This window comes from Micropterus dolomieu, linkage group LG15, assembly GCF_021292245.1.
Source record: "Micropterus dolomieu isolate WLL.071019.BEF.003 ecotype Adirondacks linkage group LG15, ASM2129224v1, whole genome shotgun sequence".
Lineage (NCBI taxonomy): Eukaryota > Metazoa > Chordata > Actinopteri > Centrarchiformes > Centrarchidae > Micropterus > Micropterus dolomieu.
In genome coordinates this window covers 16,499,676-16,524,779 of record NC_060164.1, presented here as the reverse complement: position 1 = coordinate 16,524,779, position 25,104 = coordinate 16,499,676, and the positions used below count along the sequence as shown (strand labels likewise).

The 25,104-nt window shown below is 39.8% G+C and overlaps 1 protein-coding gene across 4 annotated transcripts in view; it reads right to left on the bottom strand.

Moving 5' to 3' along the window:
* Positions 1 to 25,104, bottom strand: part of LOC123983872 (protocadherin-15-like) — a 225,915-nt gene that overhangs the window by 87,720 nt on the left and 113,091 nt on the right. For all 4 annotated transcript variants that reach the window (XR_006828318.1, XM_046070298.1, XM_046070299.1 and 1 more), the window contains exons 10-17: positions 20,970 to 21,078; positions 20,711 to 20,823; positions 16,586 to 16,792; positions 13,113 to 13,247; positions 8,798 to 8,947; positions 7,214 to 7,407; positions 6,036 to 6,168; positions 4,960 to 5,039 (exon numbers count right to left, since the gene is read on the bottom strand). Coding sequence is in view for 3 of the 4 variants with exons in the window: in XM_046070298.1 (XP_045926254.1) it covers positions 4,960 to 5,039; positions 6,036 to 6,168; positions 7,214 to 7,407; positions 8,798 to 8,947; positions 13,113 to 13,247; positions 16,586 to 16,792; positions 20,711 to 20,823; positions 20,970 to 21,078 (1,121 nt within the window). In the remaining variant the exon portion in view is untranslated. The remainder of the gene's footprint in view (positions 1 to 4,959; positions 5,040 to 6,035; positions 6,169 to 7,213; positions 7,408 to 8,797; positions 8,948 to 13,112; positions 13,248 to 16,585; positions 16,793 to 20,710; positions 20,824 to 20,969; positions 21,079 to 25,104) is intronic.

Genomic DNA, 25,104 nt, shown 5'->3' with positions numbered 1-25,104 from the left:
GCATCTGAACGCACTCCTAGATTAATGCCCATCGCAATTCCCTGCTGTCCCCCTGCTCCCTCACATTTCTAATTTAAAACTCCTTTGGCCAAACAGTCCAAGCAGAACCTGACCGCTACTTCTTACCTGCCTCTCTGGCCCATAACCACCAACCTATAGAGCTTCATCTTGAAATCTGACAGGAATTACTGATTAACACTATTTCTCTAAGCAGTTGCCCCCAAGTTATTGCGTATACATTCCTACTTTGAATCTAACACACCTGATGATCGGTGGTTTAAGAGGGCAAACATAGCTTTCTACAAACACCATCAAAAGGCACTACTGCCTGCTGTGCTCATGTTTGTTTATATAAAAGCACAAGCGTAGAAAATAACCTCCTCTGTGCTCAATGAAGCTGAAGGTACAGGAAATTTTGATGTGAATACGATTATGAAGATATACAGTGATAATTGTCATAATTACTGTGATAATGATGATGATCTCGATGGTGATGATGACAAAGATTAGAATGATTAATGCCACTTAGCCAGCCTAGGGAGTTCATTCCTTACTAGAGCTGGAGTCCTGAACTACACTTGAGCGGCTGGATCTGAGAGGTTCACTGATCATGTGTGATAACGTCTTACCTCCTCTCCCCATCCACCACAAATGAAAAGATGTTGTCAGGACAGGTAGGATGCTGTACACAGCAACATCTAGCGTGACAATGGTGCAGGTTAGAGGCTATCCATCCCAGTCACACCAAGTCAGTTGATCTTTCATTCCACTCAGATCATGTCTCTTTAAGATAAATTGGACTTGATGTACAGGACATTAGTGCCAGGTGTCATGAATGTTTCACCTCAGACACAATAACTCTGATATACTCTCACTTAAGATAAGTGATTCCACAAGGGGAAATTAAAGACCCCTTTGTGACATCAATTTGTACTTAAATTGTAATATCTAAAATACTTGTTCTGAGTCAATTTATTTAGAACGGACTCTGTGTTTTGTTTCAAGGAGCAATAAAATTTTTACCTTATCTTGAACTGTTTTTCAATTTCACTTTGAAGCTAGAGAATCGGCTGCCAACTGGAACACAAGGCCACACACCGGCATTAGTATCAAAGTTGGCATAGCCTCTATATTAGGAAAAAAAAAAAGCTTTGGCTTCAAAGTGTATGTTGGCGTCAACAAAGAAGAATAGCAGTTAGAATAGCAGTAACATCTGTGAATTATATATAAGTATTGTGACGAAGAAACACATTTTCAGAATAAAAATAAACTTTTCACTGCTCTCTGTTGGACAAATTATGTAATGGTGACACTGCTTCTAAAAAATCTCAAACCTAGTTTGGCATTTCTCTACTGCAATTTCTTGTCACTTACTGGCCCACATATACACTATATCCATATATCTGTGGTAAGCTAATATCGGCCTGGCTGATTTATCTAGCTCTATTTACAATTGTGAAACTATGACAGTAAACTTCAGTAAACTGTATAATTAAAGTTCAAATTGTAGTTGATCGGAGTTCAGGTTAATTAATATTTGAGTTTATATTTCTGTATTTGATATATAGGTTGTAATAAATTTTTACATACGCTGAGCCACTGATTCGAGGCTGCGTCCTGCTCACTATAATGGTGAGTGAATCTGAAGCAGTTCCACCCCCCTCAGGGGACCCTGCCCCATTTACAGGCAGTTTTATACTGGAGAGCTCATTATTCATAATAGCAGGATTGAACCAGGCCCATATGTAGCCTGAATCTGAACATGCAGCAATGCAAAAACCTCTTCACTGAATCACATTGGAGGGTTGAAAAATGAGAACGTCAAGAAGGGCTCTGTATATTGCACACTCATCAAGTGTACAAGCTAATCATTCTTTGATTCATCATGTGCTACATCAGCACCAGCTTGAAGTTATTATATTATAGGTTGTTGAGCTTGTGAGGGCACTGTAATATTCTGCCACAAAAAGAATGGACTGAAGGAGAATGTTTTTATCTATTTCAGCCATATCTGGTTTAAGAGATTACAGTAGCATCGCCAACAATAGCAGTCTCCCTTTATTTTGCTCATGTCACTATAGTTTTGCTTGCCGTTGCCACTATGAAACCATAAAGTCCGTAAAACAAACTATTATAACATTGTGAAACGGATTAAGAGTAAACTAATGGCAGGGATACAGTGCTGCAACACAAGTGTGTCCTTGCATAGCTGGGAGACTGAGGATGCAGACAAAAGAGGTTTTAATCAATTAGCGAGAAACGTGTCTGGCAGGGTCCTGCATTTTCAGTCTCTCCACGTCATTTCTCTCTATATTCAGATATATATTCTTTATTGTCCTCTATATAGGACATCTGTTTTCGCAGTCTGTACACAAAATAACACTCAAAACAAGTTATAAAGACACAAGAACATTACAACATAAATCTATTGTAGTATGCCCAGGAACATTTAGAGCACTTTAGCGCTGAGGGCACAAAACCCCTCCCAAAATGTTTTTTTTTTCTTTTTTGCAGATTTGTTGTCTGTATCTGGGACCAGAGGGGAGGAGGGTAAAACGTGGGTTAAGAGGATGGCAGGGGTTGTTTGCTGTGGTCAGTGCTCTCTGAGTGGTGGTAGTGTCGATGAGGGCTGGCAATTTGGAAGTGCGGGGACCAGTTGCTTTAGAAGATATGTTATTGATTTTCAGGAGCTTGTTTCTATTGGTGAGGGTGAGCATGGTGAAATAGCAGGTGGCACAGCACATGGGATGGGTTCAATAATACTTATAGAAGAAGCAGGAGGTGGAATTTGACTGAGAGAGCCCTGGTTTTGCGGATGGCAGAGTGTCTTTGTTGGCAGATTTTATGGACGTTTGTGATGTGGTGATCAAAGTTCAGTTTATTATCTAGGATGATGCAAAGGTACTTAAAGCTCCCCACCAGCTGGCCATTGATGGAAGTGGGGCAATGAGGGGTGGTGAGTTTATTACTGGTCTCAAAGACGGGCTCCTTCGTCTTGGTGACGTCGAGGAGGAGGTGACTGACTGGGCACCACTGGGTGAAGTGGGCAACAAATTTTTGGTAGGTTGTGACCAAGTCCCTGTCTGTGAGGAGAGCGAGTATGGCTGTGTCATCAGAATATTTGAAGTATTTTGTAATTGAGGAGGGGCTAAGACAATGATTGGTGTAGAGTGTGTATAGAAAGCGACTCAGCACATAGCCTTGGGGGGCTCCAGTGTTGAAAGTGATGATGTGGTGGTACCCACCCTGACTGCCTAGGGTCTGCTACTGAGGAAACTGTAAGGATAAGGAGTAAAAATCTATAAAGAGGATTTGCCTGCTTATTTAAGAGATGGTAAAAGGCACTGACCGCTTTACTATTTTATTTATTTTCCTTGCTCCAGACAAGTGGTAAAGTAAGGTGGGTTTCAAATGCTGATGGTGAGTTTGAGAGGTAAGCTAAGATATTTGGGGTCCTTTTCCATTCCAGAAATATTTGGTGTTTGATGCCCTATCTTCTCTCAGGCAGCAACAGGCTGAGAATGGGACAGAGCTGGAATGAAAGAGGAGTAGAACCAAACTTCAGCAATCAAATATACTTTTCTGAGTTACCTTCTGCTAGGTCTGACTTTTCACCTCCTCATACCACTGAGAAATATATTAGTATCTTAAAATTTTTTAATCAATCCCAAAACGATAGACTCTGATCTAAAATACATTTATTTATACAGCATACATAGCATGCATTAAAAAGTCTAGCTAATCTTTGGCTGCATCTGGAAGTTGCCTGACTTTTCCCTGGATTTGTATTCTTCATATTTGCACTCTATTTTGACCTAATATTGTTAGGTTATTTATTTTACTATAACTTTTTCTTTCTACCCTGTACATATGACATCTACTGTATGTCTCTCTGTCCTGGTGCAGGTGTCCCCCTTATAAAAAGTTTTTCTTATCCAAATCACCCTTGAGGCAGATTTGTGATTTTAGGATACAAAAATAAAATGGACTTGACAAGCAAATTGGCATCATGGGCACAAATAACTGCCCCAGGCTGCCAGTGAGGGTAAATAAATGTGGTTTTCAACTTGGTTCATTGGAATTCTTTATGTTGCAAACAACACCAGTGTTCATCAAACAAAGTTTGGTATTAATAAATCATCCAAAACCAATAATTGGCAAATCAAAATCTACTCTCTACTATCACCAATTGCACATCACTTCTCTTCTCATTCCTTCTTCCCCGCCACCATCACTCACTCTGGTAGTCTATATCATCAGAGGAAAGCTAATGATGATAGTCAGACCCTGCCTGGTTTGTTCCATGGTCATCACAGTGAAGGGAAGAAAACTGTGTCTCAATGCATTATAACTGTTTGTATATGTATAGCCTTTACACTTGAGAGAACATGAAACACAAAAGTGTACTAACGATTCATAGCGGAGTTGTCCTTTTGGTTATGTCTCTTAGATACCAAGATCAATAAAGTGTTTGATAAACCAGCCAGTGTTCACAAGAGCTTTGTCTCAATAAACTTTTGAACTGATGTCAGCATTTGAAGAGTAGCCCTTGCAGTTTATCAGGGTCTTGTTATGTTTAATAAAGCATTTTACATCCATCCATTAACCATGCCTGCTTATCCTGTTCAACATGCATGAGAGGTGGGGCACACCACAAAAACACTCACACCAACAAATTATTTACATTCTCCAGTTCACCTACAGTAATCGGAATGCTGTTGAGAGGAAACCAGGGAACCTGGAAGCGACAGATGCAAGACTAACATAAACTATTTCCTATTCCTACTTTCATTTCAAAATCAGGTTGTCACAGGATCTTATGAACAAAGTGCTGTTGATCAATAATTCAGTAGCGTTTCCATCCATCCATATATCTATACAACCACACTTGCATCTCTAGTAGGCCCTGATGGGAAAACGTTATGGGGCCCGTCTGTACTAAAATATATCTGGACTTACGTTTCAGAGAGGTTGAAGACCTTCTGGGAATCTCCACTCACAATGCGGTATGTGATGCGGTCATTTTCTCTGTCTGTGGCCTAGGGGAAGGAAAAGAAAAGCAGGACCTTGAAGATTATATAGTACCATTAAAGCTGAAGGCTATGAGATATGGTAGTTAAGCAACATGGATGCTGGACGTATTGCATGCTGGAGAGTGAAATGTGAGAGAAAAAAAATATTCTGTTGCTTAAAACTGCAATTTTCCTTAAAGGGGCATTATGGTGTTTTCAGCGGCCACTAGCAGTGCGGTTTTAAGATTGCAACCAGGCGTGTGCTCATATGCGTGCTCGCTTGAACTCATTAAATTAGCCCCTCGTCCACGTTCAACCTACATGCACGAAATTTTCTGGGGACATGTATCATATTAACACGCACAAAAAAGCCTCAAGAACCCATACCCTAAACTCAACAGGAAGTCGTCCATTTTTGGATGATTTACACACTCCGTACTTTAACTCTTAATTTCTGCTGTGCCTTCTAAAGGCACTGAAGAAAAAAAAAAAAAAAAATTCTTTACAATTTCAATAGGGACCTCGCACGGTTCGTGCTTGGGCCCTAAAATAATATATATAAATAAATAAAAATAAAAATAAAATAATCTTTACAGTTTCAATAGGGACCTCGCACGGTTCATGCTCGGGCCCTAAAAATGTAGCATCATACTGAATGCCTCATTAAAAACCAAATGCTCCTATTTGCTTGTACCTTGTGTGAGTGTGTGTAATTCATAGTTTTCAGTCACGTGACATGCGCGGTGACCTGGAGGGCAAAACAACAGTACAAGATAGCGGCTCACTCTGTGACTCTCCCGTAGAGATGCCGCAAAAGCAGTCAAATTTTATTTGGATCACATTTCAACTTAAGAAAAAGAAAGATATGAACACAAACTGCAAGTGTTGGGCATATCCAATTCATATAATGTTACAGCATCCGCTGCTGCATTTCTACTGTTAAAAACCGCCAGGTCCCTGCCGCTGCTTGACTGCGGTATGTTTGTATGTGTGAAAACTATGAATTGTGGGTTATTTACTCACCTGCAAATTAAGCAGAATAGCTCCTATCCTCATGGCTTCACTGACTTCAAGGCTGTAGGTGAGGAGAGGGAAGCGTGGCGGGCTCTGGTTGTTGGGTGGCAAAACCTCAATGTACACTGTAGTGATGGAACTCCTGGCAGAAGGAAAAGCACACATCAGTCCACTGACAGCACCAGTTTCTCCTTGATAACCTGTTGAGCCATACTGAAGTACCTTGCCCACAGCATAGTGAGAAATATCCATAATATATAATCCCACACCAAAGCTCTCGAGTGGAGTTTTGCTTGCAAAATCATAGACAAAAACTCAACATGTTTTGGTCACATTCCTTTTAAAAGGGATCTGCCTTACAATTGTATCATGAAAGTTTCTTTATACATTTTTAAGGGTATGACAGTGCAGGCCTTTCATTCATGATTTGTTGAAAAATTCACTTGCTTAAAATCAGCCATCTTATTCTCATTTGTTTCCAGCAGCACAAATTAAAAAGGAACTGACTTCACTGATCATTTATTCATTCATTGTGTGAGACATCTTTTGTTGAACTGCTGTAAAGGTTCACGTACAAATGTTCTCAAAGATGATCTGACATGTGCAGTGCAATAACAATTTTGTGCAGTACATCATGGCATTATGTCAACCTGTAGACTGCTGTAGCTTGTTTTAAGCCTGGGCCATTGAAATGTGTCTTTGCCAGCCTTTATTCCACCACCCAACAACGTCTTATACCCTGAGCTGGGATACTTTGCTTTTGCACAGAATGAAATCCTTAATTTTCAATCACAAGATAAAGAGTAGACAATGTACGAAACATCTCATTCTAGAATCTCCACAGTGTTGAATGGGACAAGACCATCTGTTGTTTGAGTCGCACCAGCTTTTCAGAAATGTTATTTCTCTCTAATTTAGCCTTTCTTTGTTTCAGAAGCTTCAAAACTTGTAAAATTATGCATGCTGGTAGCTCCCCTGGAACTCTGAAGAGGCACTAAAATGAAACTGACTGCCTATGCATACGTTCGGGCACAACTTTGAAACAAATTTGCTCTTTATTAAAAAGTAATGAACTGCACATCACATGAATCAAATTAAAATAATAATCATGTAAATTCTACTGATGCAGAATCTTCGCACAAGAAATCACACAAGAGAGATCTAGCATAGCTGCACGGCTACTGTACCTTCTCTGGGTCTCTGGTGCATTGTCAGAGGCCCTGACAGTCAGAGCGTAAGATCGTCCCACAGTTAAAGTAACACCTGGTGCTACAGTGATGCGTCCAGTGCGATTACTAATGATAAAATCTCCTTGGGCACCTGCCAGTATCTCATACGTCACCAGACCGTTCAGTCCCTCATCAGCATCTGCTGCTGTTAACTGAGAGAAAAGAGGGACAGAAGGAGAGAGACACACACATTATACCAATAATTTGTTTAAATATTTATCTGTGCTTTGTAGTTTATGGTGGAGTTCTGCCAGTTATGCTTACTGAACCAGTCAAGCAGCAAATATTTCTCAGTAGGGGTTGTGACTGACTTCAGTCAAGTTTCCAACCTATAGAAGAATCAATTTTGGTTCCCTATTATTATCTAATGGATACATGACCTTTGTTTTATGAATAGGAACAATGCAGTTTGATGACCGTAATGATGAAGAAAGTTTAGATTAGATGGAATTAATGCTACAAATCCATTTTAAAATCGATTACTAAGTCGTGGAAAGAATGCTGCTGGACAGAGTTTTTTTGAGAAGTAAGATAAATATATAATTATATATAATATTTCTTGCATACTCTTATCAAATTAATTAAGCAGCCACAATTTCCACCAATTATTTAGGGCATCCTGCTGCTTGTAATTATGAGCCCTCATGGTGTAGTTGGCTTCATATCTTTAAGGCCTTGAAATTTTAATCCAAGCTGCCCAGACCTCCCTTTTCATGCTCCTGACGTTGGAGTAAAAGCTGTAGCATCAAAGCAGTAGCATCCTCAGGGGGCCTGGGGCTCTCATAAATGGCTTATAAAAATCGGTTAAGCGGTCATACCAGACACTCTGTGACCCCTGGCCTCATTTCAGGGAGGGCGAAACGGCTGGATTAAACTTGACCTTTTCAGCGTCTGACATTTTTTTGGAGAGGCTGCGCTAAGAGGACAGATCAACTGAAAGACGAAAAGATCATGCTCCGACTACCAAATAACAAACAAAGAAATGATAAATCTCCCCACATTAATAGATAAAGCAGAATGGGGTTATGGATTTACATTATGAAGACTGTGTGTGCATGTATATGTGCCTGCGCATGTGTGCATGGATGCTTGCTTAAGTTGTTATTAACATGTGAATATGTGGGAGTTTGAAAAGAAACGAAAGACATGACCTTTAAAGCCAGTAACTAATGAAATCAAGTACACAATGTTCCTAATCCATAAAAATTAATGAAAACATAAAATCCTGTTTCTAGCTAGGACAAGATTGATAAATGGTCATCACTGATGCCTACCACAATGAATTAACTTCAACAGCTAATCTTATGGATAAAAGGTTTCCCAGGATGGAGAGAAACATTATCTCTGACTTGTTTGTCATAACTACAGCTAGATGAGGGAAACTATTCGAGCGGTTTCCCTTTCGACACAATGCACTGGATTCTTGAAGAATGTGTGTGAGAGAAATGCTGTGTGACGGAGACAGAGGCGTAAAGCAGAGTGCAAGAGCAAGAGGCTAAAAGAGAGGGAGAAAGGCAGGAGAACAATTGTTGAATTGATTACCTGTAGTACTGTTTCCCCCGGCTGCATGTCTGTGAAGACTTCAACGCTGTAGGAGACCTTGGCAAATGTGGGTGTATTGTCATTGGCATCAATGACCAGGATGTTCACAGTTATTGGGCTACTCTGCTGGACACCATCTGATGCCACCATCTGTAAACATAAGAAAGAGAAATACATTTTAAAGCTTTAGAAAATGGAGACAAACAAAGTCAATTCGTTGAAAGAAATCACAGAAAAGGCATTTTTTTATTCAAGCTTATGCTCTCGGGATTGTTTTGACAACGTGTCAAACTTAAACACGTTCCTACCACCACAACAAAGCCACTTACAATTTGCCTTTATATATGTTCATTTTTCATTCCCTTAGCAAAGCCTTCAAAGAGATGAGAAGAGAGAGCTTGTAAAAAGCTCGACTAAAGGACAGTTTGCAAACTGGGTTTTATTTGTCACTGGCAGCTCTGATCTCCAGTACTTGGCAAGGGAGAAAGAAAATGGACTGAGAAGAACAACAAATGAATTGTAGGAGAGATTTAAACAACATCTGTGGCAGCAGCAAGAAATACATGTTTCTGTGGGGGAAATTGCTTTCCCCACCAAAATGTGCACTTGAGCCCTGAAATGAAAATAATACGTCTTGCTGGTTATAGTGTACATTATACATCAGGATGCGTGCCTTTAGTAGTAGCTAAACATTCACAGTGAAGGTGTTGTACAGAAACACATGATAACATATAAGAGAGCAGCTATTTTCTCTCCCGTCAAACAGTGTTTCTGTTCTCCAGCCAGCCCCAGGGGAGAGACGTCAGACATTTTTTAGGAGCCAAGGGGGAAAACAGATTTATTGAGTCATCACAACTGTATGTATAGACATTCCATACTTATACAGATGTGAAAGTACTGATACATGTCCTCTGCACAAACACACTGTGTTTGTGCAGAGGACACACACACACGCACACACACGCATGCACGCAAAGAGTGAGAATTGAAACGAAACATAATCTTTGAATATTTGAATCTTTCAATATTTATCTAAATTGGATCTGTGTGTTCTCTCTCCTCTCTATCCAGTCCAGAATATGCTGAGTAATTGTAATAAAAGTGATTTGATGCTAGCGTTTACTCAAAGACAAGATTTCGCTCAATAACAATCTCTGAAATAACGTCATCTTCATAAAAGCAAAAGCAAAACTACAACCCATCTACATCTAGTAAACATGTTAACAAGTTTCTAGCTTCAGAAAACATTGCTTGCAAATGTCAGTACAGATTTCGTACACACAAAATGATGTCATGGGTTAAATATTTTCTACTAATGCTTTTTTCCCCCACAGGTTAATAGCTTGTGTATCATGTACTGAATAAAATGTGATTGATGAGTACAGTGTGAAAGGTGGAGCAAACTCTGGTCAAAGTATAGACTGTATGTGCTGAATATTGTGGCCAAAAATGTTGAGGTAAAAATGATACTGAAAATCATCAAGCTTTCTTCAAATACTACTATTACTGCTAAAAAACAGAAGCATCACTTCACACCACGGCTGCCTTGGATTTTGTTCAATGAACAGTTGACTGTATATTGCAGTTTTGCTGAACTGAGTGCAGGACTTCGTGTTTGTATCAACTGCTGGGTGATACCAGTTAAAATCATTTTAAAAAGGCACCCAGAACATAATAGCGCAGCACAGTTATATCAGGCTCTTAATGAAAGCCACTTGCACCGACTGCCCCTCTGCACACCATCTCAGCATTACTATTAACATATTAGCTATATTAGCATACCAAGTCATAACCATAGTGGCTAGAGCCTGGTTCACTGATCCTGCGGTGGTCACTTTGTCTCCGACCAGTAAAAAGGTATTCCCTAGACTGTATGTGCTGAATATTGTGGCCAAAAATGTTGAGGTAAAAATGATACTGAAAATCATCAAGCTTTCTTCAAATACTACTATTGCTGCTAAAAAATAGAAACATCACTACACACCATGGCTGACTTGGCTTGGATTTTGTTCAATGAACAGTTTACTGCATATGGCAGCTTTATCAAACATCAAATATACCTAAAACACCAAAAACCAGACCAGGTTGGTTGTTAAAATTTTAAGACAGTCGACTGGAAATTGCTTTAAATGCAGCGCAGAGTCTGCACAACCACATGTTTTCAAAATGCATAATTTTTGATGGAGTTCAGTTTATGGTCCGACACAGAAAGAATAAGAATTTGGAATTCTTAAGACTTTCTGGAGTGAAAAGTCTTGTATCAACAAAAGTGTTTGTATCAACTGTAGGTTGATACCAGTTACCTCTAGTAGGGACTGACATTCTCTTGTAGCAGGAAATAGTCCATAACTACCAGCTGTAAAGATCAATTTGCAAGTGGCGTTTTTGCACAGTGTTCGTAAAAGGGTTAGGTCGTTCCAAATGCAGCTGTCTCTGAAGATATCTTGCACTAAATGTACAGCAAGTCTCTGGGAAACAACAACCACTAAAATTTTTCACCAGGCAATAAGCATCATCTTTCATTCTGGGGTGGAAACAATGATGCAGAGGATGTTCCAGAGAAACAATTCTTCTTATGATCCTCCAAGGGAATTTCACATTCATCACTGCAACGCAGAGGAAAACTATCAGCTTTAAAGCTTTCACTGTAATGTGAATTCAGAATGGATCCCAAGCTTAAAAGCTTTTTAAAATGACTTATATCCAGAAAATAAAACCAGCATTTGAGATCCTCATACCTCAAACCACAGAGAAAACTATACTGGACATGGAAGTAGTAACTAGATACACAAATCCTATGCATGCACAATACACATACATACCTTCATAAATTGCTGATGTCTAAAGCACCTCTACCAACCCAACAACATCCCTCTAAGCAGCACAGAAACAAGTTACCTTGATAAACCAGGCTGTTGAAACAATCAATGAAACAGCAGTAAAACAGAAACCCACTACCAACACCACGCAATAAGAAGTCTAATAAAACATCATAAAGATTACGAGTAACATCGTTCAGAACCCTAATGGAACACAAAGGCAGCTCTGGAGTGAAACTGAACTTTTATCTTTAATGTTAAAAGTATAGAGTTCCCACAAAATATACTCTTTATATGTGTCTTTAAAAGGAATAGTTTCACATTGTGGGCACATGTTTTTCTGAGAGTTAGATGAGAAGTTCGATACCTGTTTTTTTTGCAGGTTAAACAAACAAGATTTTCTCAGCTTTAAAGGAGCTGGTAGGCATATTATGTTTACTTTGGATTGAACCAGGCTAGCTGTTTTCCCCTTTTTCCTTAAGCTAAGGCTAACTTGCTGCTGGCTGTAGCTTCATATTCAGTGACAGATATGAGATATGAATTTTGTCTCGATTGCCAATCTTGAAAAGCTTTGTACAATTGTTTGACTGAGTATGATTGTTTTTATGAGTATCTGAATGATTTGTAACCAAGTGTTATTTTTACTGGCGAAGACAGTCTATGATTATAAGTCTTTGATGGCTGAGAGAGCTCAAGACACTGCAACAACCACAAGCAAATAAATAAAACAAATCAAATTAATAAACACATTCAGGGGAGTGGCTTTGGAGGGAGGCCTTTTTGATTGAATACTTTCAAAATCTACATATCTATTGTTAGTTTCTCCAATGTTTGCTACCCTAGCTTTAAGACTAAAATGAACATGGTTGGCTCATTTTCAAAAATGACTGACAGACAAATGGTTAAAGTGTTCATCAGTTTTTAATGTCACACAGAATTTTTCATGTTCTGTATAACTTGCTGTATTTTTCCTATTTGTTTGTTTTTTCTGCATTTGCAGCATGTATTCTTTATGCCATGCTGTATATGTGCTGTCAAACTGGTGAATGTATTTCTAAATTCCTTGTGATTTGAGTTTTTTTTCTTCTAAATGCTGCCTTTGTGTTGTCAAACTGAAGATGTCTTCATTATAGACATGAGTTTTCTTAAATTGCATTATCTAACTATATGCCATAAAGTTGAGATTAATGTGAGATAAAAGTCTTGTAATTCTTTTTCAACTGAACTTACAAAACCTTTTGTAAAAATGTGCCCTTGTTTCAGCTTCGGATAGATATTTGTGAATTCAAGTGAACAAACTTTAACTTCACTGCTATTTAACCACTGATAAAGGTCATATACTGTAGCTCTGAAAGTGTCAGGTCAGCTTTGTATCTGCAAGTGCCTCTTGGTATCAAGCTAACCTGTGACTTCTATTAATATACACAGAATAGGAGATGTAGGTCACAGAATTTAACTGCTGTCTTGTAGATAGCTACGCTGAGTCTGAGGCCTACCGTGAAAGTATAGGCCATCTGCTTCTCCCGGTCCACAGGTTTGAGGAGCCTCAGGTAGCGGATTATCCCAGTTGGGGTCAGGGCGAAGATTGTGGTGTAGTCATCCAAGGTAATCTGCACCATGGGGTCTTTCGTCTTCCAACAGAAAGATATACAAAAACACGTTACCATGGTGACGTGAGTGCTTCGTCAGTTCTTCCAAGGCCGCAGCTGTGGGGCTGAGAAAACCCATCAAACAGTACATTTTGATTTGCCAAAGAGTTGAAAAAGTAATCTGCTGGCAGGTCTCTCATCTTCCTCTTCAGAACAGAGGAGAAGGAGCTGAGGATGGAACCAGAAACCAATCTTTTTTTTTGACATGACTATATCAATAAAGAAAGGAAGAGAGGAGTTTATTAAGCATAAGTCATCTGCTAAATAAACGTACACCCATTACTGCCCCTGTAACCTTTTAGGGAAAAATATCAACCACATTAGGGAGTCGTTAAAAAATTTGGCTTTTACAGCTTTTGTTCAGGGGGTCCAGATGCTAAATGAGCTTGAAAAACTTTTATTAAAGAGCCATTTACCAAAGATGTGTCATCACTGCTGTGGTTACACTGTGTTAACAAATAAACCTAGAGTCCATTGTGATCTGTTGCTGCGAGTCGGCTTCGATTCACGTCCATCAATGAGTCCTCTTAGAGGACTCTTAGAGAGTTTGGTAAACATTAGGACTGGGTGGCTTATTGATTTTGTTATCTCTGTTTCCACTCCACTTTGATTTGTTAATCTTCTCCAAAGACTGAGTAAAGGGATATTTTGAAAGATGAACTGAAGGTAGTAGTCCTTTGTTTTGGATATGTGTGACAGTATGTTTTCATCCATTTAAATATAAATGTTTGCAGTGCAGTTAAGAGTATGGAATTTAAAAAGTTTCCCATTGCTAAGGGTGAACTCACACAAACATTTACACAATCATACAGTTTGTTAAATTGTGTCAAACAAATATGTCAAAACACCCCCTTCATCCAACTACACACAACAATCAATTTAAAAAAAATCTTTTGATAGAGTAAAGTTGGTATTCCAAGAGCATAATTGCAAATGTTTTGACTGCAGTAACTGCAGAAACCACAGCAAAAACATTCATCTGCATATAAAGAAAGAGAACACAGCACAGCAAAACACTCCAAACACACATTCCCATTTGGATACAAAAGTAAGTGCATCAGATAGATTATTTTACTCACACACCCATCATTACTGGAGGCCGGCTTAGTATTTAATTCAGCATTTATGAAATTTTGAAATAAGAGAAAACATATCATTTCTGCTGTTGTGAGCGCACATAATTTTTCCCCCCCACTCAAAACAAAGTTGTACAGTTTATAATTGTATGTTGAGGATATCTCCAGCAGTGATGAGTGCTGTCAGATGTTTTTATTTTTCCACAAAGTGATGCATGAATTAATAGTAGGGATGTCCAGCATCAATTTGCAGAGTAGGGATCAAGCTTTTTTAAATAAATCCATTTTGACTATATAAAACCTATCCACTTGTGATGCTTTGGTTATTGTAACTTTCTGTAACTTACTGTGATCCAGGTATGGCAGCTGTCAATGCCATCCCAATTTCAGTCTGTTCAAAACGCAGGTACCACATTCTAACGGTGGGTAAATAAACGTCAACTTCATGTGCCACAGTGAGCAAAGAGAGTCATTTTCTTGTTTACCAAACCACTTAAACAACACCAATGTGTTTAACCTTCAGCATTTTGTTCAAAGTAGAGATGAAGAGAACTTTCTTGCCGCAAATGCTTCCTAGTAACACTCCATTCTCCAAGTACATTAGACAAAACACTATGATGCTACACAAAATATTGAAACCAATTAAAGCTGTCATGCAGGTTTAACGGAAAACTGTTAAGCACTCAAATCTCTAAATTGATTTTGCTTTACTGATATAAATGTAGGCCTACTTTAAGCTATTAAGTGTGCTTAGTACAGCTGTATTCTGCAGGAAAACATAAATATTGTATTAATCTGGGTATCAGAAGATTCTCAACATTAAAAGGACACAACGTGGATTTAGGAGCAAAAAACTTGATCGGGACATCCCTATATTACACTGTGTGTGTGAGTGTGTGTCATTGCATCGTAAAACAGCCCTTTTACCTACAGGTGTAACACCGGGAGCCAGCTACAACAAGGGAAAAATACAGCAGGAAAATGACTTATGAATGTGTTAATTTCTGTGAGTACACAACACAAACATTAATAAATGTGGACCTTCAATCAATATTTAATCAATGCACTACAGGAGCTTTGTGTTTGTATGCAGTGGTGGAAAGTGTACTTAAGTAGTTTTTTCAATATCTGTACTTTACTTGAGTATTTTTAGTTGTTGCAACTTTTTACTTTCCCTTTTCTACATTTCAAAGCCAAATTTTGACTTTTTACTCCGATACATTCTGTATGAGACCTCGTTCCATTGGTATTAGTAGCCTATGCAGCGCACCTGAGTGGAGCAGCACTGAAAAACAAATGTAAAACTGATAAAGCCGATTCGCGCAAATCAATTTCAGCCAACTGATGGGACACAGCGCAGAGCTGGACGGCCTCGCCTCACTTTCCTGTCAAAGGTGAACATGAATGTTTAAAACCTTGATGAGAGGATGAAGAGCTATCCTACGGACGAGATTAAAAAAACGCAAGGAGAGTGAAGTGCGGGAACAACAGCCAGGTAAACTTGTGTTCTCTCCTCTCAGTGTCTGATGTCAACAGATCACACTAAGCCTAATGTGCAGTTGCAGTGAATCCCTCTGTCTGTCCTGCTAACAAGCTGAGTAGCGCAGCTCTTGTCTGTTGTGTCTTGGGTGCTTGCCAGACTGTGACTGAACAATGTTGAGTGAAATACAACTCTTTATTATGATATTATATGATATTTTTATTTATTATTATAATAAATGCAGATGGGCCAGTTTATAAACAAACTGTAGCTCGGAAAGATGACCACATTGCGTGTGGAAATGTGTTCATATGCGCGTGCACAAAATTAAACTTACGCATTTGAGTCTGTGAGACCAGTCCAGAGACAGGATGTGTGTGTGAGAAGTGGTTTCCGCCTCCTTGTCTCATCTTAACATGATCCTCTTGCGACTTAGTTATCCTTATTGTGATTCACTATAACTTATAATGCTGTATTCAAATCTGTCTTGAGTGAATTTAAAAAGATTGATTGTGTTTTGTAAGATCAATAGATTTGAATGTGTAGTACTAGTATTTTTAAAACCAGCTACTTTTTTACTTTTACTTGAGTAGGTTTATACTGGATGACTTACTTTTACTTGAGTAACATTTTTCATGTGGTATTTGTACTTTTACTTAAGGATGACTTCTTCCACAACTGTTTGTATGCACACATGCATGGGTGGGTATGTGTAAAGTGTAGGCATCATTGAGCATAGGCTGATGAATACGCTTTCTTTCTACCTCCTCAATGTCATTATCCAGAGCGATGATTCCCAGGGGGGCAGTGAGGTTGGCACTGGCTGAGATAGTCGTGCCCACTGGGGAGGACTCGCTCACGTAGCCCTGATAGGTGGCAAACTGGAAATATGGTGCCTGGTTGTTCTCGTCCAGGATTTCGATAATGAGGTCAGCATAGGCTGGGAGGGGGTGACCGTTGTCCTGTTCAGCCTAAAGAAAACAATAATAAGAACGAGAGCAAGAGAAAGTCAAAGTCAGTGTCAAATATCAACGAGCCTTTAAAAAGTCTACATTTACAATAGAAAAAATAAAATTCCAGCCGACTGGTTTTCCTAAGTACTAATTATGAGTTGGATGTTGAGAGCAACACACAAGAGTGATGCTGTCCCAACTCTTATGCAGGCACAAGGACAGAATGGCATAATTTCTCTGAGTGCCATTTCAATTACAAAAAGCTACATTGACTAAATTTAATCAGGGGTCCACTTAGGATTAGGCCTCAGTAATTACCAGGGCACTTACTGCCGCAAATACCATCATTTGTAGGAGAGAGACAGCAATTAGTGGCTCTTGCTACTCCGTCAAATGGGTGACCAATGATAGAAGGAGGCTCAATGGAAATATTACTGGCTGAGTCAGTGGCAAAATTAAACGATTAACTAGTAAACGAGTGTACAAGCACTTGTTTTCACAGTTTTCCATGCAGCATCGAGCCACAGAACACAACTCATTTAAAAGTCATCATACAAGTCTGCGAAAGACAACAATGTGGGATAGAAGTTACGTTAAAATTGCTGAAACAAGTCAGTTCTTGAGAAAACCAACCAAAATCCCATTCCTAATACATGAAATCAATAGACTTTCTTAATCTATAAAATATTACAAAAATACTAGAACATGCAGTGTACTTGGACATAATAAATGTTGCAACGCAGCTTACACATACAGCCCCAGAGCTGTACACACTTACACGAGTGAAGTGCTGACTCACATGCATCCAAAATCAGTTCGTATTTGTCTCACGTACAGTGGAACACATACCAAACTGTATCATGCAATCACCAGAATGTAAGCATTCCTTCCCCTTCATTTTCCAGCACAGTTAGTGGGTGAACATGACTGCTAAAGCAACATAGTACATTACCACAAATCAAAAATACTATTCAAACTGTACAAAAACCTAAAGAGGCTCTTCTTCAACCCGAGTTCCATTTGACATCAGCCCATTGAGACCAAACCAAATGAACGTGGTCTGGTCAGGCTGTCACTGCAATCTTTCCCCTCCTAAGTGCATATGTCACTGTTGGCTCCTGCACTGGGGTGCTTCAGAAACATTAAGGCTTTGAAAATAAAGATGGCAAGGGGGAGTGAGGCGACATCAGTTTAAGCCATGACCTGAAACTAATTCTGCACATTAGCTTGATTTCACTGGGCTTCTGTTGCAGAGTGCCGATTGTAAAAGAAGAATATAGTTCCAATGCTAAATGGTAAAGTGCAGAGCCCAAAACACTGTCATTTCTTGTCTATTGTCTTGTTTGTACACCCTATGATAGTAGACCTCTGCTACACACGTTTGCAGTTTTGGCACATCAAGTTGAGTTTCACTCCAGTTGAGGTAGGCACCTGTTTTTATTGCCATCACAATGTTATGCCAGACTATCTCTCCCGAACATCGTCTACCCTTTTCCCTTATCCGAGTGATAATAAAGAACACCCACACTGCGCTGACCCAAAGATCCAATCTGCTCACACAAACACCTGAGGGAAAAGTGCTGTCATTGACAGACAAAGTGTGTGTGCCAGGATGTTCTCTCTTTTTACTCGACATTCACACACACACACACACACACACGTTTTTGTCTAAGAGAGAAAAGACAGGGTGTAGGATTACAGTGTTCCCTGGTGATTTAGCTCTTTAGCAGTGTCCCTATTTCTGGGAAGCAGCGCTAAATGACCTGAGCTCAACTGCTACAACACGTGGGCCTGGACCAAAAGTCACTGTTTATCACAATGTCTTGATTCTACTGTCCTGACTACATCATCCTTAAAGTGTCATATTTAGGGATGTGTATCACTACTTGATACCTTTATGGTATCAACAGAAACAGCTCAGTATCAAGTACAATTGAAACGTCTCCAGTGAAACCAGTACTTCATTCAATACTTTTTGTCACCAGATCACAGCAAATAATTTGTATGGTTTTGCTTGCAGCCAAACATGCAAGTGACACACCGAAAGAAAGAGAAGAGAAGGCTTTTTTTTCCTCTTATGTGCCTGCACCATAAACTATATAACAAAAGGCCTGCACGCCCCAAGTCTATACGTGATTTTAACAGCCACTCACCTTTGGCTGCGTTCTCAGGTATGTTCGTCACTGTTACAAGTTTATCACCACAAGCTTGGCTTTCCATTGGTTTCATCTTCTGGTATCTTTTAACATTTCTCGGTACATTTTCACTCAGTATCACTTGTCACTGATCGATCACTGCGTTCCATCATATCAATTAAACGCTTTTGTGGCGCAGCAGCGATCAGCTGATTTTACTCACAGAAACTCCAGCTGCAGCTGCTTCAGGTGTAGTTGGTTTGATTGGCTGGACGTGCAGCCTCTCTTTTCCTCGGTTTTATCTTGTTGGATAAGCCTCCATTTTATCTTCATAAGAATCAATAAGACTTTTTTTAAGAACAAAAGATGTATTTTCTGAAATAAGCTTGAGATGCTGCAGCTCATCCCACCATTCGCTTTTTATCTTGTAAAGCATTAGTTATGTATACCACATACTGTGCTATATCTGAGCATTCTCAAGATACCAAAGTCTAATTCTCACTTTCCTGCCCCTCTGAGTCCTTGAGAAATGGCCCCTCCCCATCTCTATGAGTCAGGTAGATAAGACTCCTACCATCCTCCACAAACCAACACATCTCTAGATCATTTTCTTGCTGTTTGAACTGATTCCCTTCCTCTAGCTATGCACAATCCTCTCGAAGACATGCAAAATGCCACTTATATGATCGATCTCCCCTCACCTCATTCCTCTTGTGGAATCAGCTTTTGCTCTCATCACTATGCTCCCCAGCTATCCCAGTAAACAGCGGGTTACACAGCGCTAAGAGGTGTCTAGGGTTTAGTGATGAGTGGATGGAAAGTTCATCTGCACTGCTGCTCTGCACCAGCAGCACTGAGGCGATTTCTGGCTCTGCTCTAAATTAGGATTCATGTGAACGCAGCAGCCTATCCTCCTGCTAAGTCCATAAATCATAACATCTTTTTCACTCCCATCTCCAAAGCAGCTAGAGATAACGATAATGGGTTTCAGGACTGAGGTTATCTAGGCGGGGTTGGTAAGGGTGCATTCCTAAGTTTGTGATATACGAGTTAAACTTTATGTGTGTACAGAGGTGGTACATAGGGTTGGGCGATTTAAAGTATCATACCGTGCGATGGTTGAAATGTGTCCACCAGTAGAGATTTGGCAAGACCGTTTCCACCGCAGGAGCTATCCCTTAGTGTCTCTGCTACATATATTCGGCAGGCTATGTAACAAATCAGGCCTCGATTCTCACGTGATCTCGCAAATCCAGCTGACTCGGTAACATGATTTGGAGAGCAGGATGATCACGTGCAGTGAGAGCCTCTAAGCTGGTTTACCAACCGCGGCAGAATAAAACGGCCCAGGATGGACTCCAGGCAGACTACCGTGAGTGTACGCTAAAAGTGGATTGCGTATTTGCTCTAACTTGGAGTGAAAAAATCCACAGGTCATGTGCACGCAACAAGTCCTTGACGTTTCCAGGTTTTTCAGGATAAATCCTGGACGTTTTTGGATAGTTGTAATTCATGCATTTGCACATGCATTGTGTTTACCAGCCTTGCATGCCTCTGCACATCTATGAGTTAAGTGCAATTTTTCACAGCAGTCTAAAGCTGATCCTATTTTGTCCCGCCTACTCATAGTGTGACCTTTACACTGAACATTTTTGGGGGGTTTTCAATCAAAAGCCACACAGTAAATCTTGTTATCAGTATAGGTGACGTTCCAGTAACATAAGTTAATAAAATAAAACTAGGACTGATTCTGATACAACAATTAAGGAGTAAATAAGTCAAATTGAATGTTATTGTTTACCTTAATGATGAGTGTGAACCTTTGATACAAGTCCCTGCTGATAGGCTGCAGAACACGCAGCTCTGCAGTGGTTCTGTTCAGGGAGAAATACTCTCGGTATGTGACTGGCTGACCTGCAATAAAGAATAATAACATTCACATATTTGGATTCAGTGCACTTTATGATATCATAACACCAGAACGAACATTTAGAAGTCAAGTCATGGTATATCAACCGAGCCAAAAAATAATCAATGTATAAAATCAATGATGAACTTACCAACCAGGATGGAATAAAGAATGCCAGGTCTGTCTGATGGGGGCTGTATGTTTCTGTCCATGTCCACGGCCCGGATTGGGGGGGTCACATTCAGTGGGTTAAGTTTGCTCTGCAACAAGGGTGGAGGAGTCAGTCAACAACAAAGCAAGACAATCAGATGTAAATCCATTAATTTTCTTTTGACGATGTAGTTGTAGCATATAGCTGCACAGATATTGTCTCCTAAAATAACTTGGGAGTACATCATTATGCAGAGATAGGAATTTCACTATCTTATGAAAGGAAATTTCATCTTATATTGTTTGCCCTGTATAAAAGAAAACTACACTCCTCCAGATAAAAACAGCATTCTCTATAGAGATGTTGCCCTGGACTCTCTTTTCTGTATTTAAAGGGGATGATGAGCTGCTGTGATTAGACATTCTTGAATCTTGACCCTGCTCAATCTCCATCAAAAATGTTTGTGCCTCAGTCTCTACTCCACATTGTCCTGTGCTGAGATTGCACTTGTGTCTGTGGTCGTCAAAGCTGAATAAATCTGAAAGCTGCAACCATGTGTGCATACCCCACCTTTGTGCTACTAGTCACACTTAAAGAGGTGGTATTATGCTTTTTGGCTTTTTCCCTCTCCTTTACTGAGTTATATATCTTTTATGTGTATGTAATAGGTTTGCAAAGTGAAAAAACCCAAAGTCCAGCTCAAAGGGAGTTCCCATCTCCCACAGAAAACACTGCTCTGAACTGCCTGAAAACAGCTCGTTTGTAGTCCACCCTTTACTTCCCTTTCTTGAGACGTCACATTGAAAATACGTGTCATAATGCTTGCTGAGCGACTAGTCCGGCACGCCCTCAAAAACACCGGTAGAAAAACAGTGAGCTGCAGCACAGCACTCCTCTCACTTCCAAACACTAGCTAACCTCCAAGCATTCAATGGACATGAAGTTGTTACTGTGATGTATAGACAGAGCTTTATGGACGAAAGATACTTTTGTTACAGATTAATAACCTGCCCTTCTCTGCTTCTGATTGGCTAGTAGTCCTTAACTAGGAACTGCGCATGTGCAACTCCCAACAAAGATCATTTAGAGACCTGATGTATCAACCCATAGCTAAAACAAAGCCTTCAACACAGGGTGAAAAGAGGAGCTGCAGCAATGTGCAGTATGAAAAAATAAACAAAGGTGTTTTTTGAAAATTAAACCATGTAAACTTGTTCTGGGACAACCCCTAAATAGGATTTTGAACCTGAAAATGAGCATAATGCCACATCTTTAAAGTCAGGTTAAGCGATTTAAATCCTTTTTTTTGAAATTTTGATTCAAATCCAATAAACATCTTTTTGTCATATTTAGCGAATATCTCCTCACGATCAGCTAGCTGTCTGTTCTGTATGTGCGCTGAAAATAAATCTGGTGTTTGTATGTAGCTCTGGCTCTGTAAATGGGAAACAAACAAAGTGGCTTGGAACCACGCCACACAACACTATTCCAGCCATGACTTGTGTGTCAAGTAATGTTAAATCACTTGCCCACGACATTCAGCTTACTTTCCAGGTTGCCAAGGCATGTTGTTGTTGTTGTGATGTTAGCTATAGTAGTAGGGGAGTTGTGAGTATCGCTGTCTGGAGCTGGTGTGCCGGCTTTGGGACAGTCTCATCCTCTCTGCATGTTACCTTCACAGCAGCAAGTGTAGTGACAGCTAACCCACAACTTAGCTAACGTTAGTTACATTACTATGTCGTTGTTCGCTCTATATCATCATATTTGTTATGGTAGTGGATTTCTCCACAATTGCTTACTCTGCCTTTAACCTCACTTTCAGGAAAGGAGGGGCCAGAGTGTCTTTGTTATTTAAAAGCGTCCAACACTGAATATTAGGACAAAAAGAATATTCTGAACTGAAGAACCAAATTCCTGATGTTCAGTATGCCAGTGACCTAGTATTCATTTTCAATAGCACACTGGCCAATTATTAGGTTATTTTATAAATAAGCCAGTGATATTAGATCTATGTCTCATTGCATGCTTCTAAATATGACTGATAAGAGTTGTTTGTGGTGCTGTAGGCTACTTTTCCTGCTCACGCGTACGCAGACACCATCTTTACTATATACACAGCTCTACCTCTACAAAGCAACATATGGCTAAATGGGAATATGTTTAGCACATCACATTTCTCTCATGCAAAATGCCTCCATATGGCTGATATAGTGTATGGGAGTTTGCTAAGAGGCCAATGCTAAACTTTCTTAGCGTAGACAGGCACATGGCTAACAGCTCTCTGGCAGGAAGAATCCCTCCCTGAGGTGTATATTTATATCCCTCAGCTCTAAAGTAATCCTTACACCCCTCCCTAACCAGCTCTCTCGCTTTTACAATGTCTGGAGGTGCGCTAAATCAAATCCCCCTAGCTCTGCACAATGATGATTAGCTATAATACCCTCCTCCAGCAGTCATTATCCAGGGGACTCCAGAGCCCACATTATATCCCCCCAGGGCAAAAAATAAATACAGATCAACTTAATAATGCCTGTATAGCCATTGTGATTAATTACAATACACTCATCAATTATGAGAAGACAAATCTCCCCGTGGACTGATAAGTTAGCATAATGGTTACACTGCAGAATGGAGAAAAATCAGAGACCAGCAAAAAACAGACTGAAAACTGCAAAGCTAATGTAGACCGTTCCTAAAAAACTGTTGTTAAACTAAAGTGTACTCTGTTTATTGAAAGTAAAAGGAAGACAATACTAGGTTAATGCTATGAGAATATTTTGTGAAAACCGTAAGTATATAGAGAAGACATCCTACTGAGAGTAATGTAGCTGTATATATACACAGTAAAGATAAATGTAACATCAGTTTAACTGGTGTGAAGCTTTGGGAGGATGAACCCATGCAGAGTTTAGAGGGGAGAAGCAGGAGAAGAGGAAGAAAGGCCAAAAATTTCTCACACTAATGAAAAAGCTTTGGTTTGTGTAGCCGGTGCTCCCAGGTCCTGCATACTTAGCAGTCTGCAAACCTTTTATCATAAATTATATATTACATGGGCAAACTCTCAATGGAAAGTCTGGATAAACAACTATGACTCACTATGGTTGCTCACCCGTCCACTGCAGCTACAGCTGCACACGCACATGCCTATACATGTACAGACTGCATACATTTTTTGTCACTCCCTCTCTCAAGGCCTCAATCAACTTTTATTGACCAATCTAAATAGCTCCCCTTGTTATTATTAAATCTCTCTTTGTCTCACTTTTATTTAATTCAGTTCAACTCCCATGTTTAAAACATGTCAACCCAGTACACTTCTTGATACAGCCGTTTCCCAATACTGCCTGATGCAATATTCTCTGCTAAGTGTATTACATAATGTCATCATGATACAGCTGATACCAATTGCATTTACATTACATTTCTTCATTTAGCTGACACTTTTATCCAAAAGCGTATCCTCGTTTCGGTCTCGACCGCATTTGTACTCGGTCTTGTCTCGATCATTGAGGACTCAGGATTTTATTTAAAGACCAGTCAAGACCGTAACTTTGGGAATATCAATAAATTGCTTTTGAATTGTCTGATTTGTTAACATCCTAACTTTGATTGGAAGTAAAACGTATTGCTTCAAATGCAACCAATAACCCTAATTAACGACTGTCACCCCTCCCTGCGATGCTTACGTTCATTTCAGCTCTTAGTGTTTGTATGTGGGTGTTTTAATGGGAAAGTGGATCTGTCAGATCAATTTGAGAACTACCTATGATCTCGTTCCACATTTTATTGCGTGCCATGCAATGCGGGGAACTGTTCTTGGTCTCACCCTCCCTTGGTCTCAGCCCCTAAAAGTCTTGGTCTTGTCTCGGTCTCGATAAACTCTGGTCTTAGTCTTGACTTGGTCTCGGTTTGGGTGGTCTTGACTAGAATACCAGTAGCAGGGTAATTTAGAGTTTCTAATTCCCACCTCTAATACTGTGTCTTTGGGAGGAAACTGGAGCACTCAAGAGGAGACCAATGTGATGACCTGGAAAACATACAAACTCCACACAGAAAGGAGCCAGGCTGAGATTCAAACCTTCCTGCTCTGAGGACACCACAATGCCAACTCCAGTCAAGTCCAGTCTAGTAAATG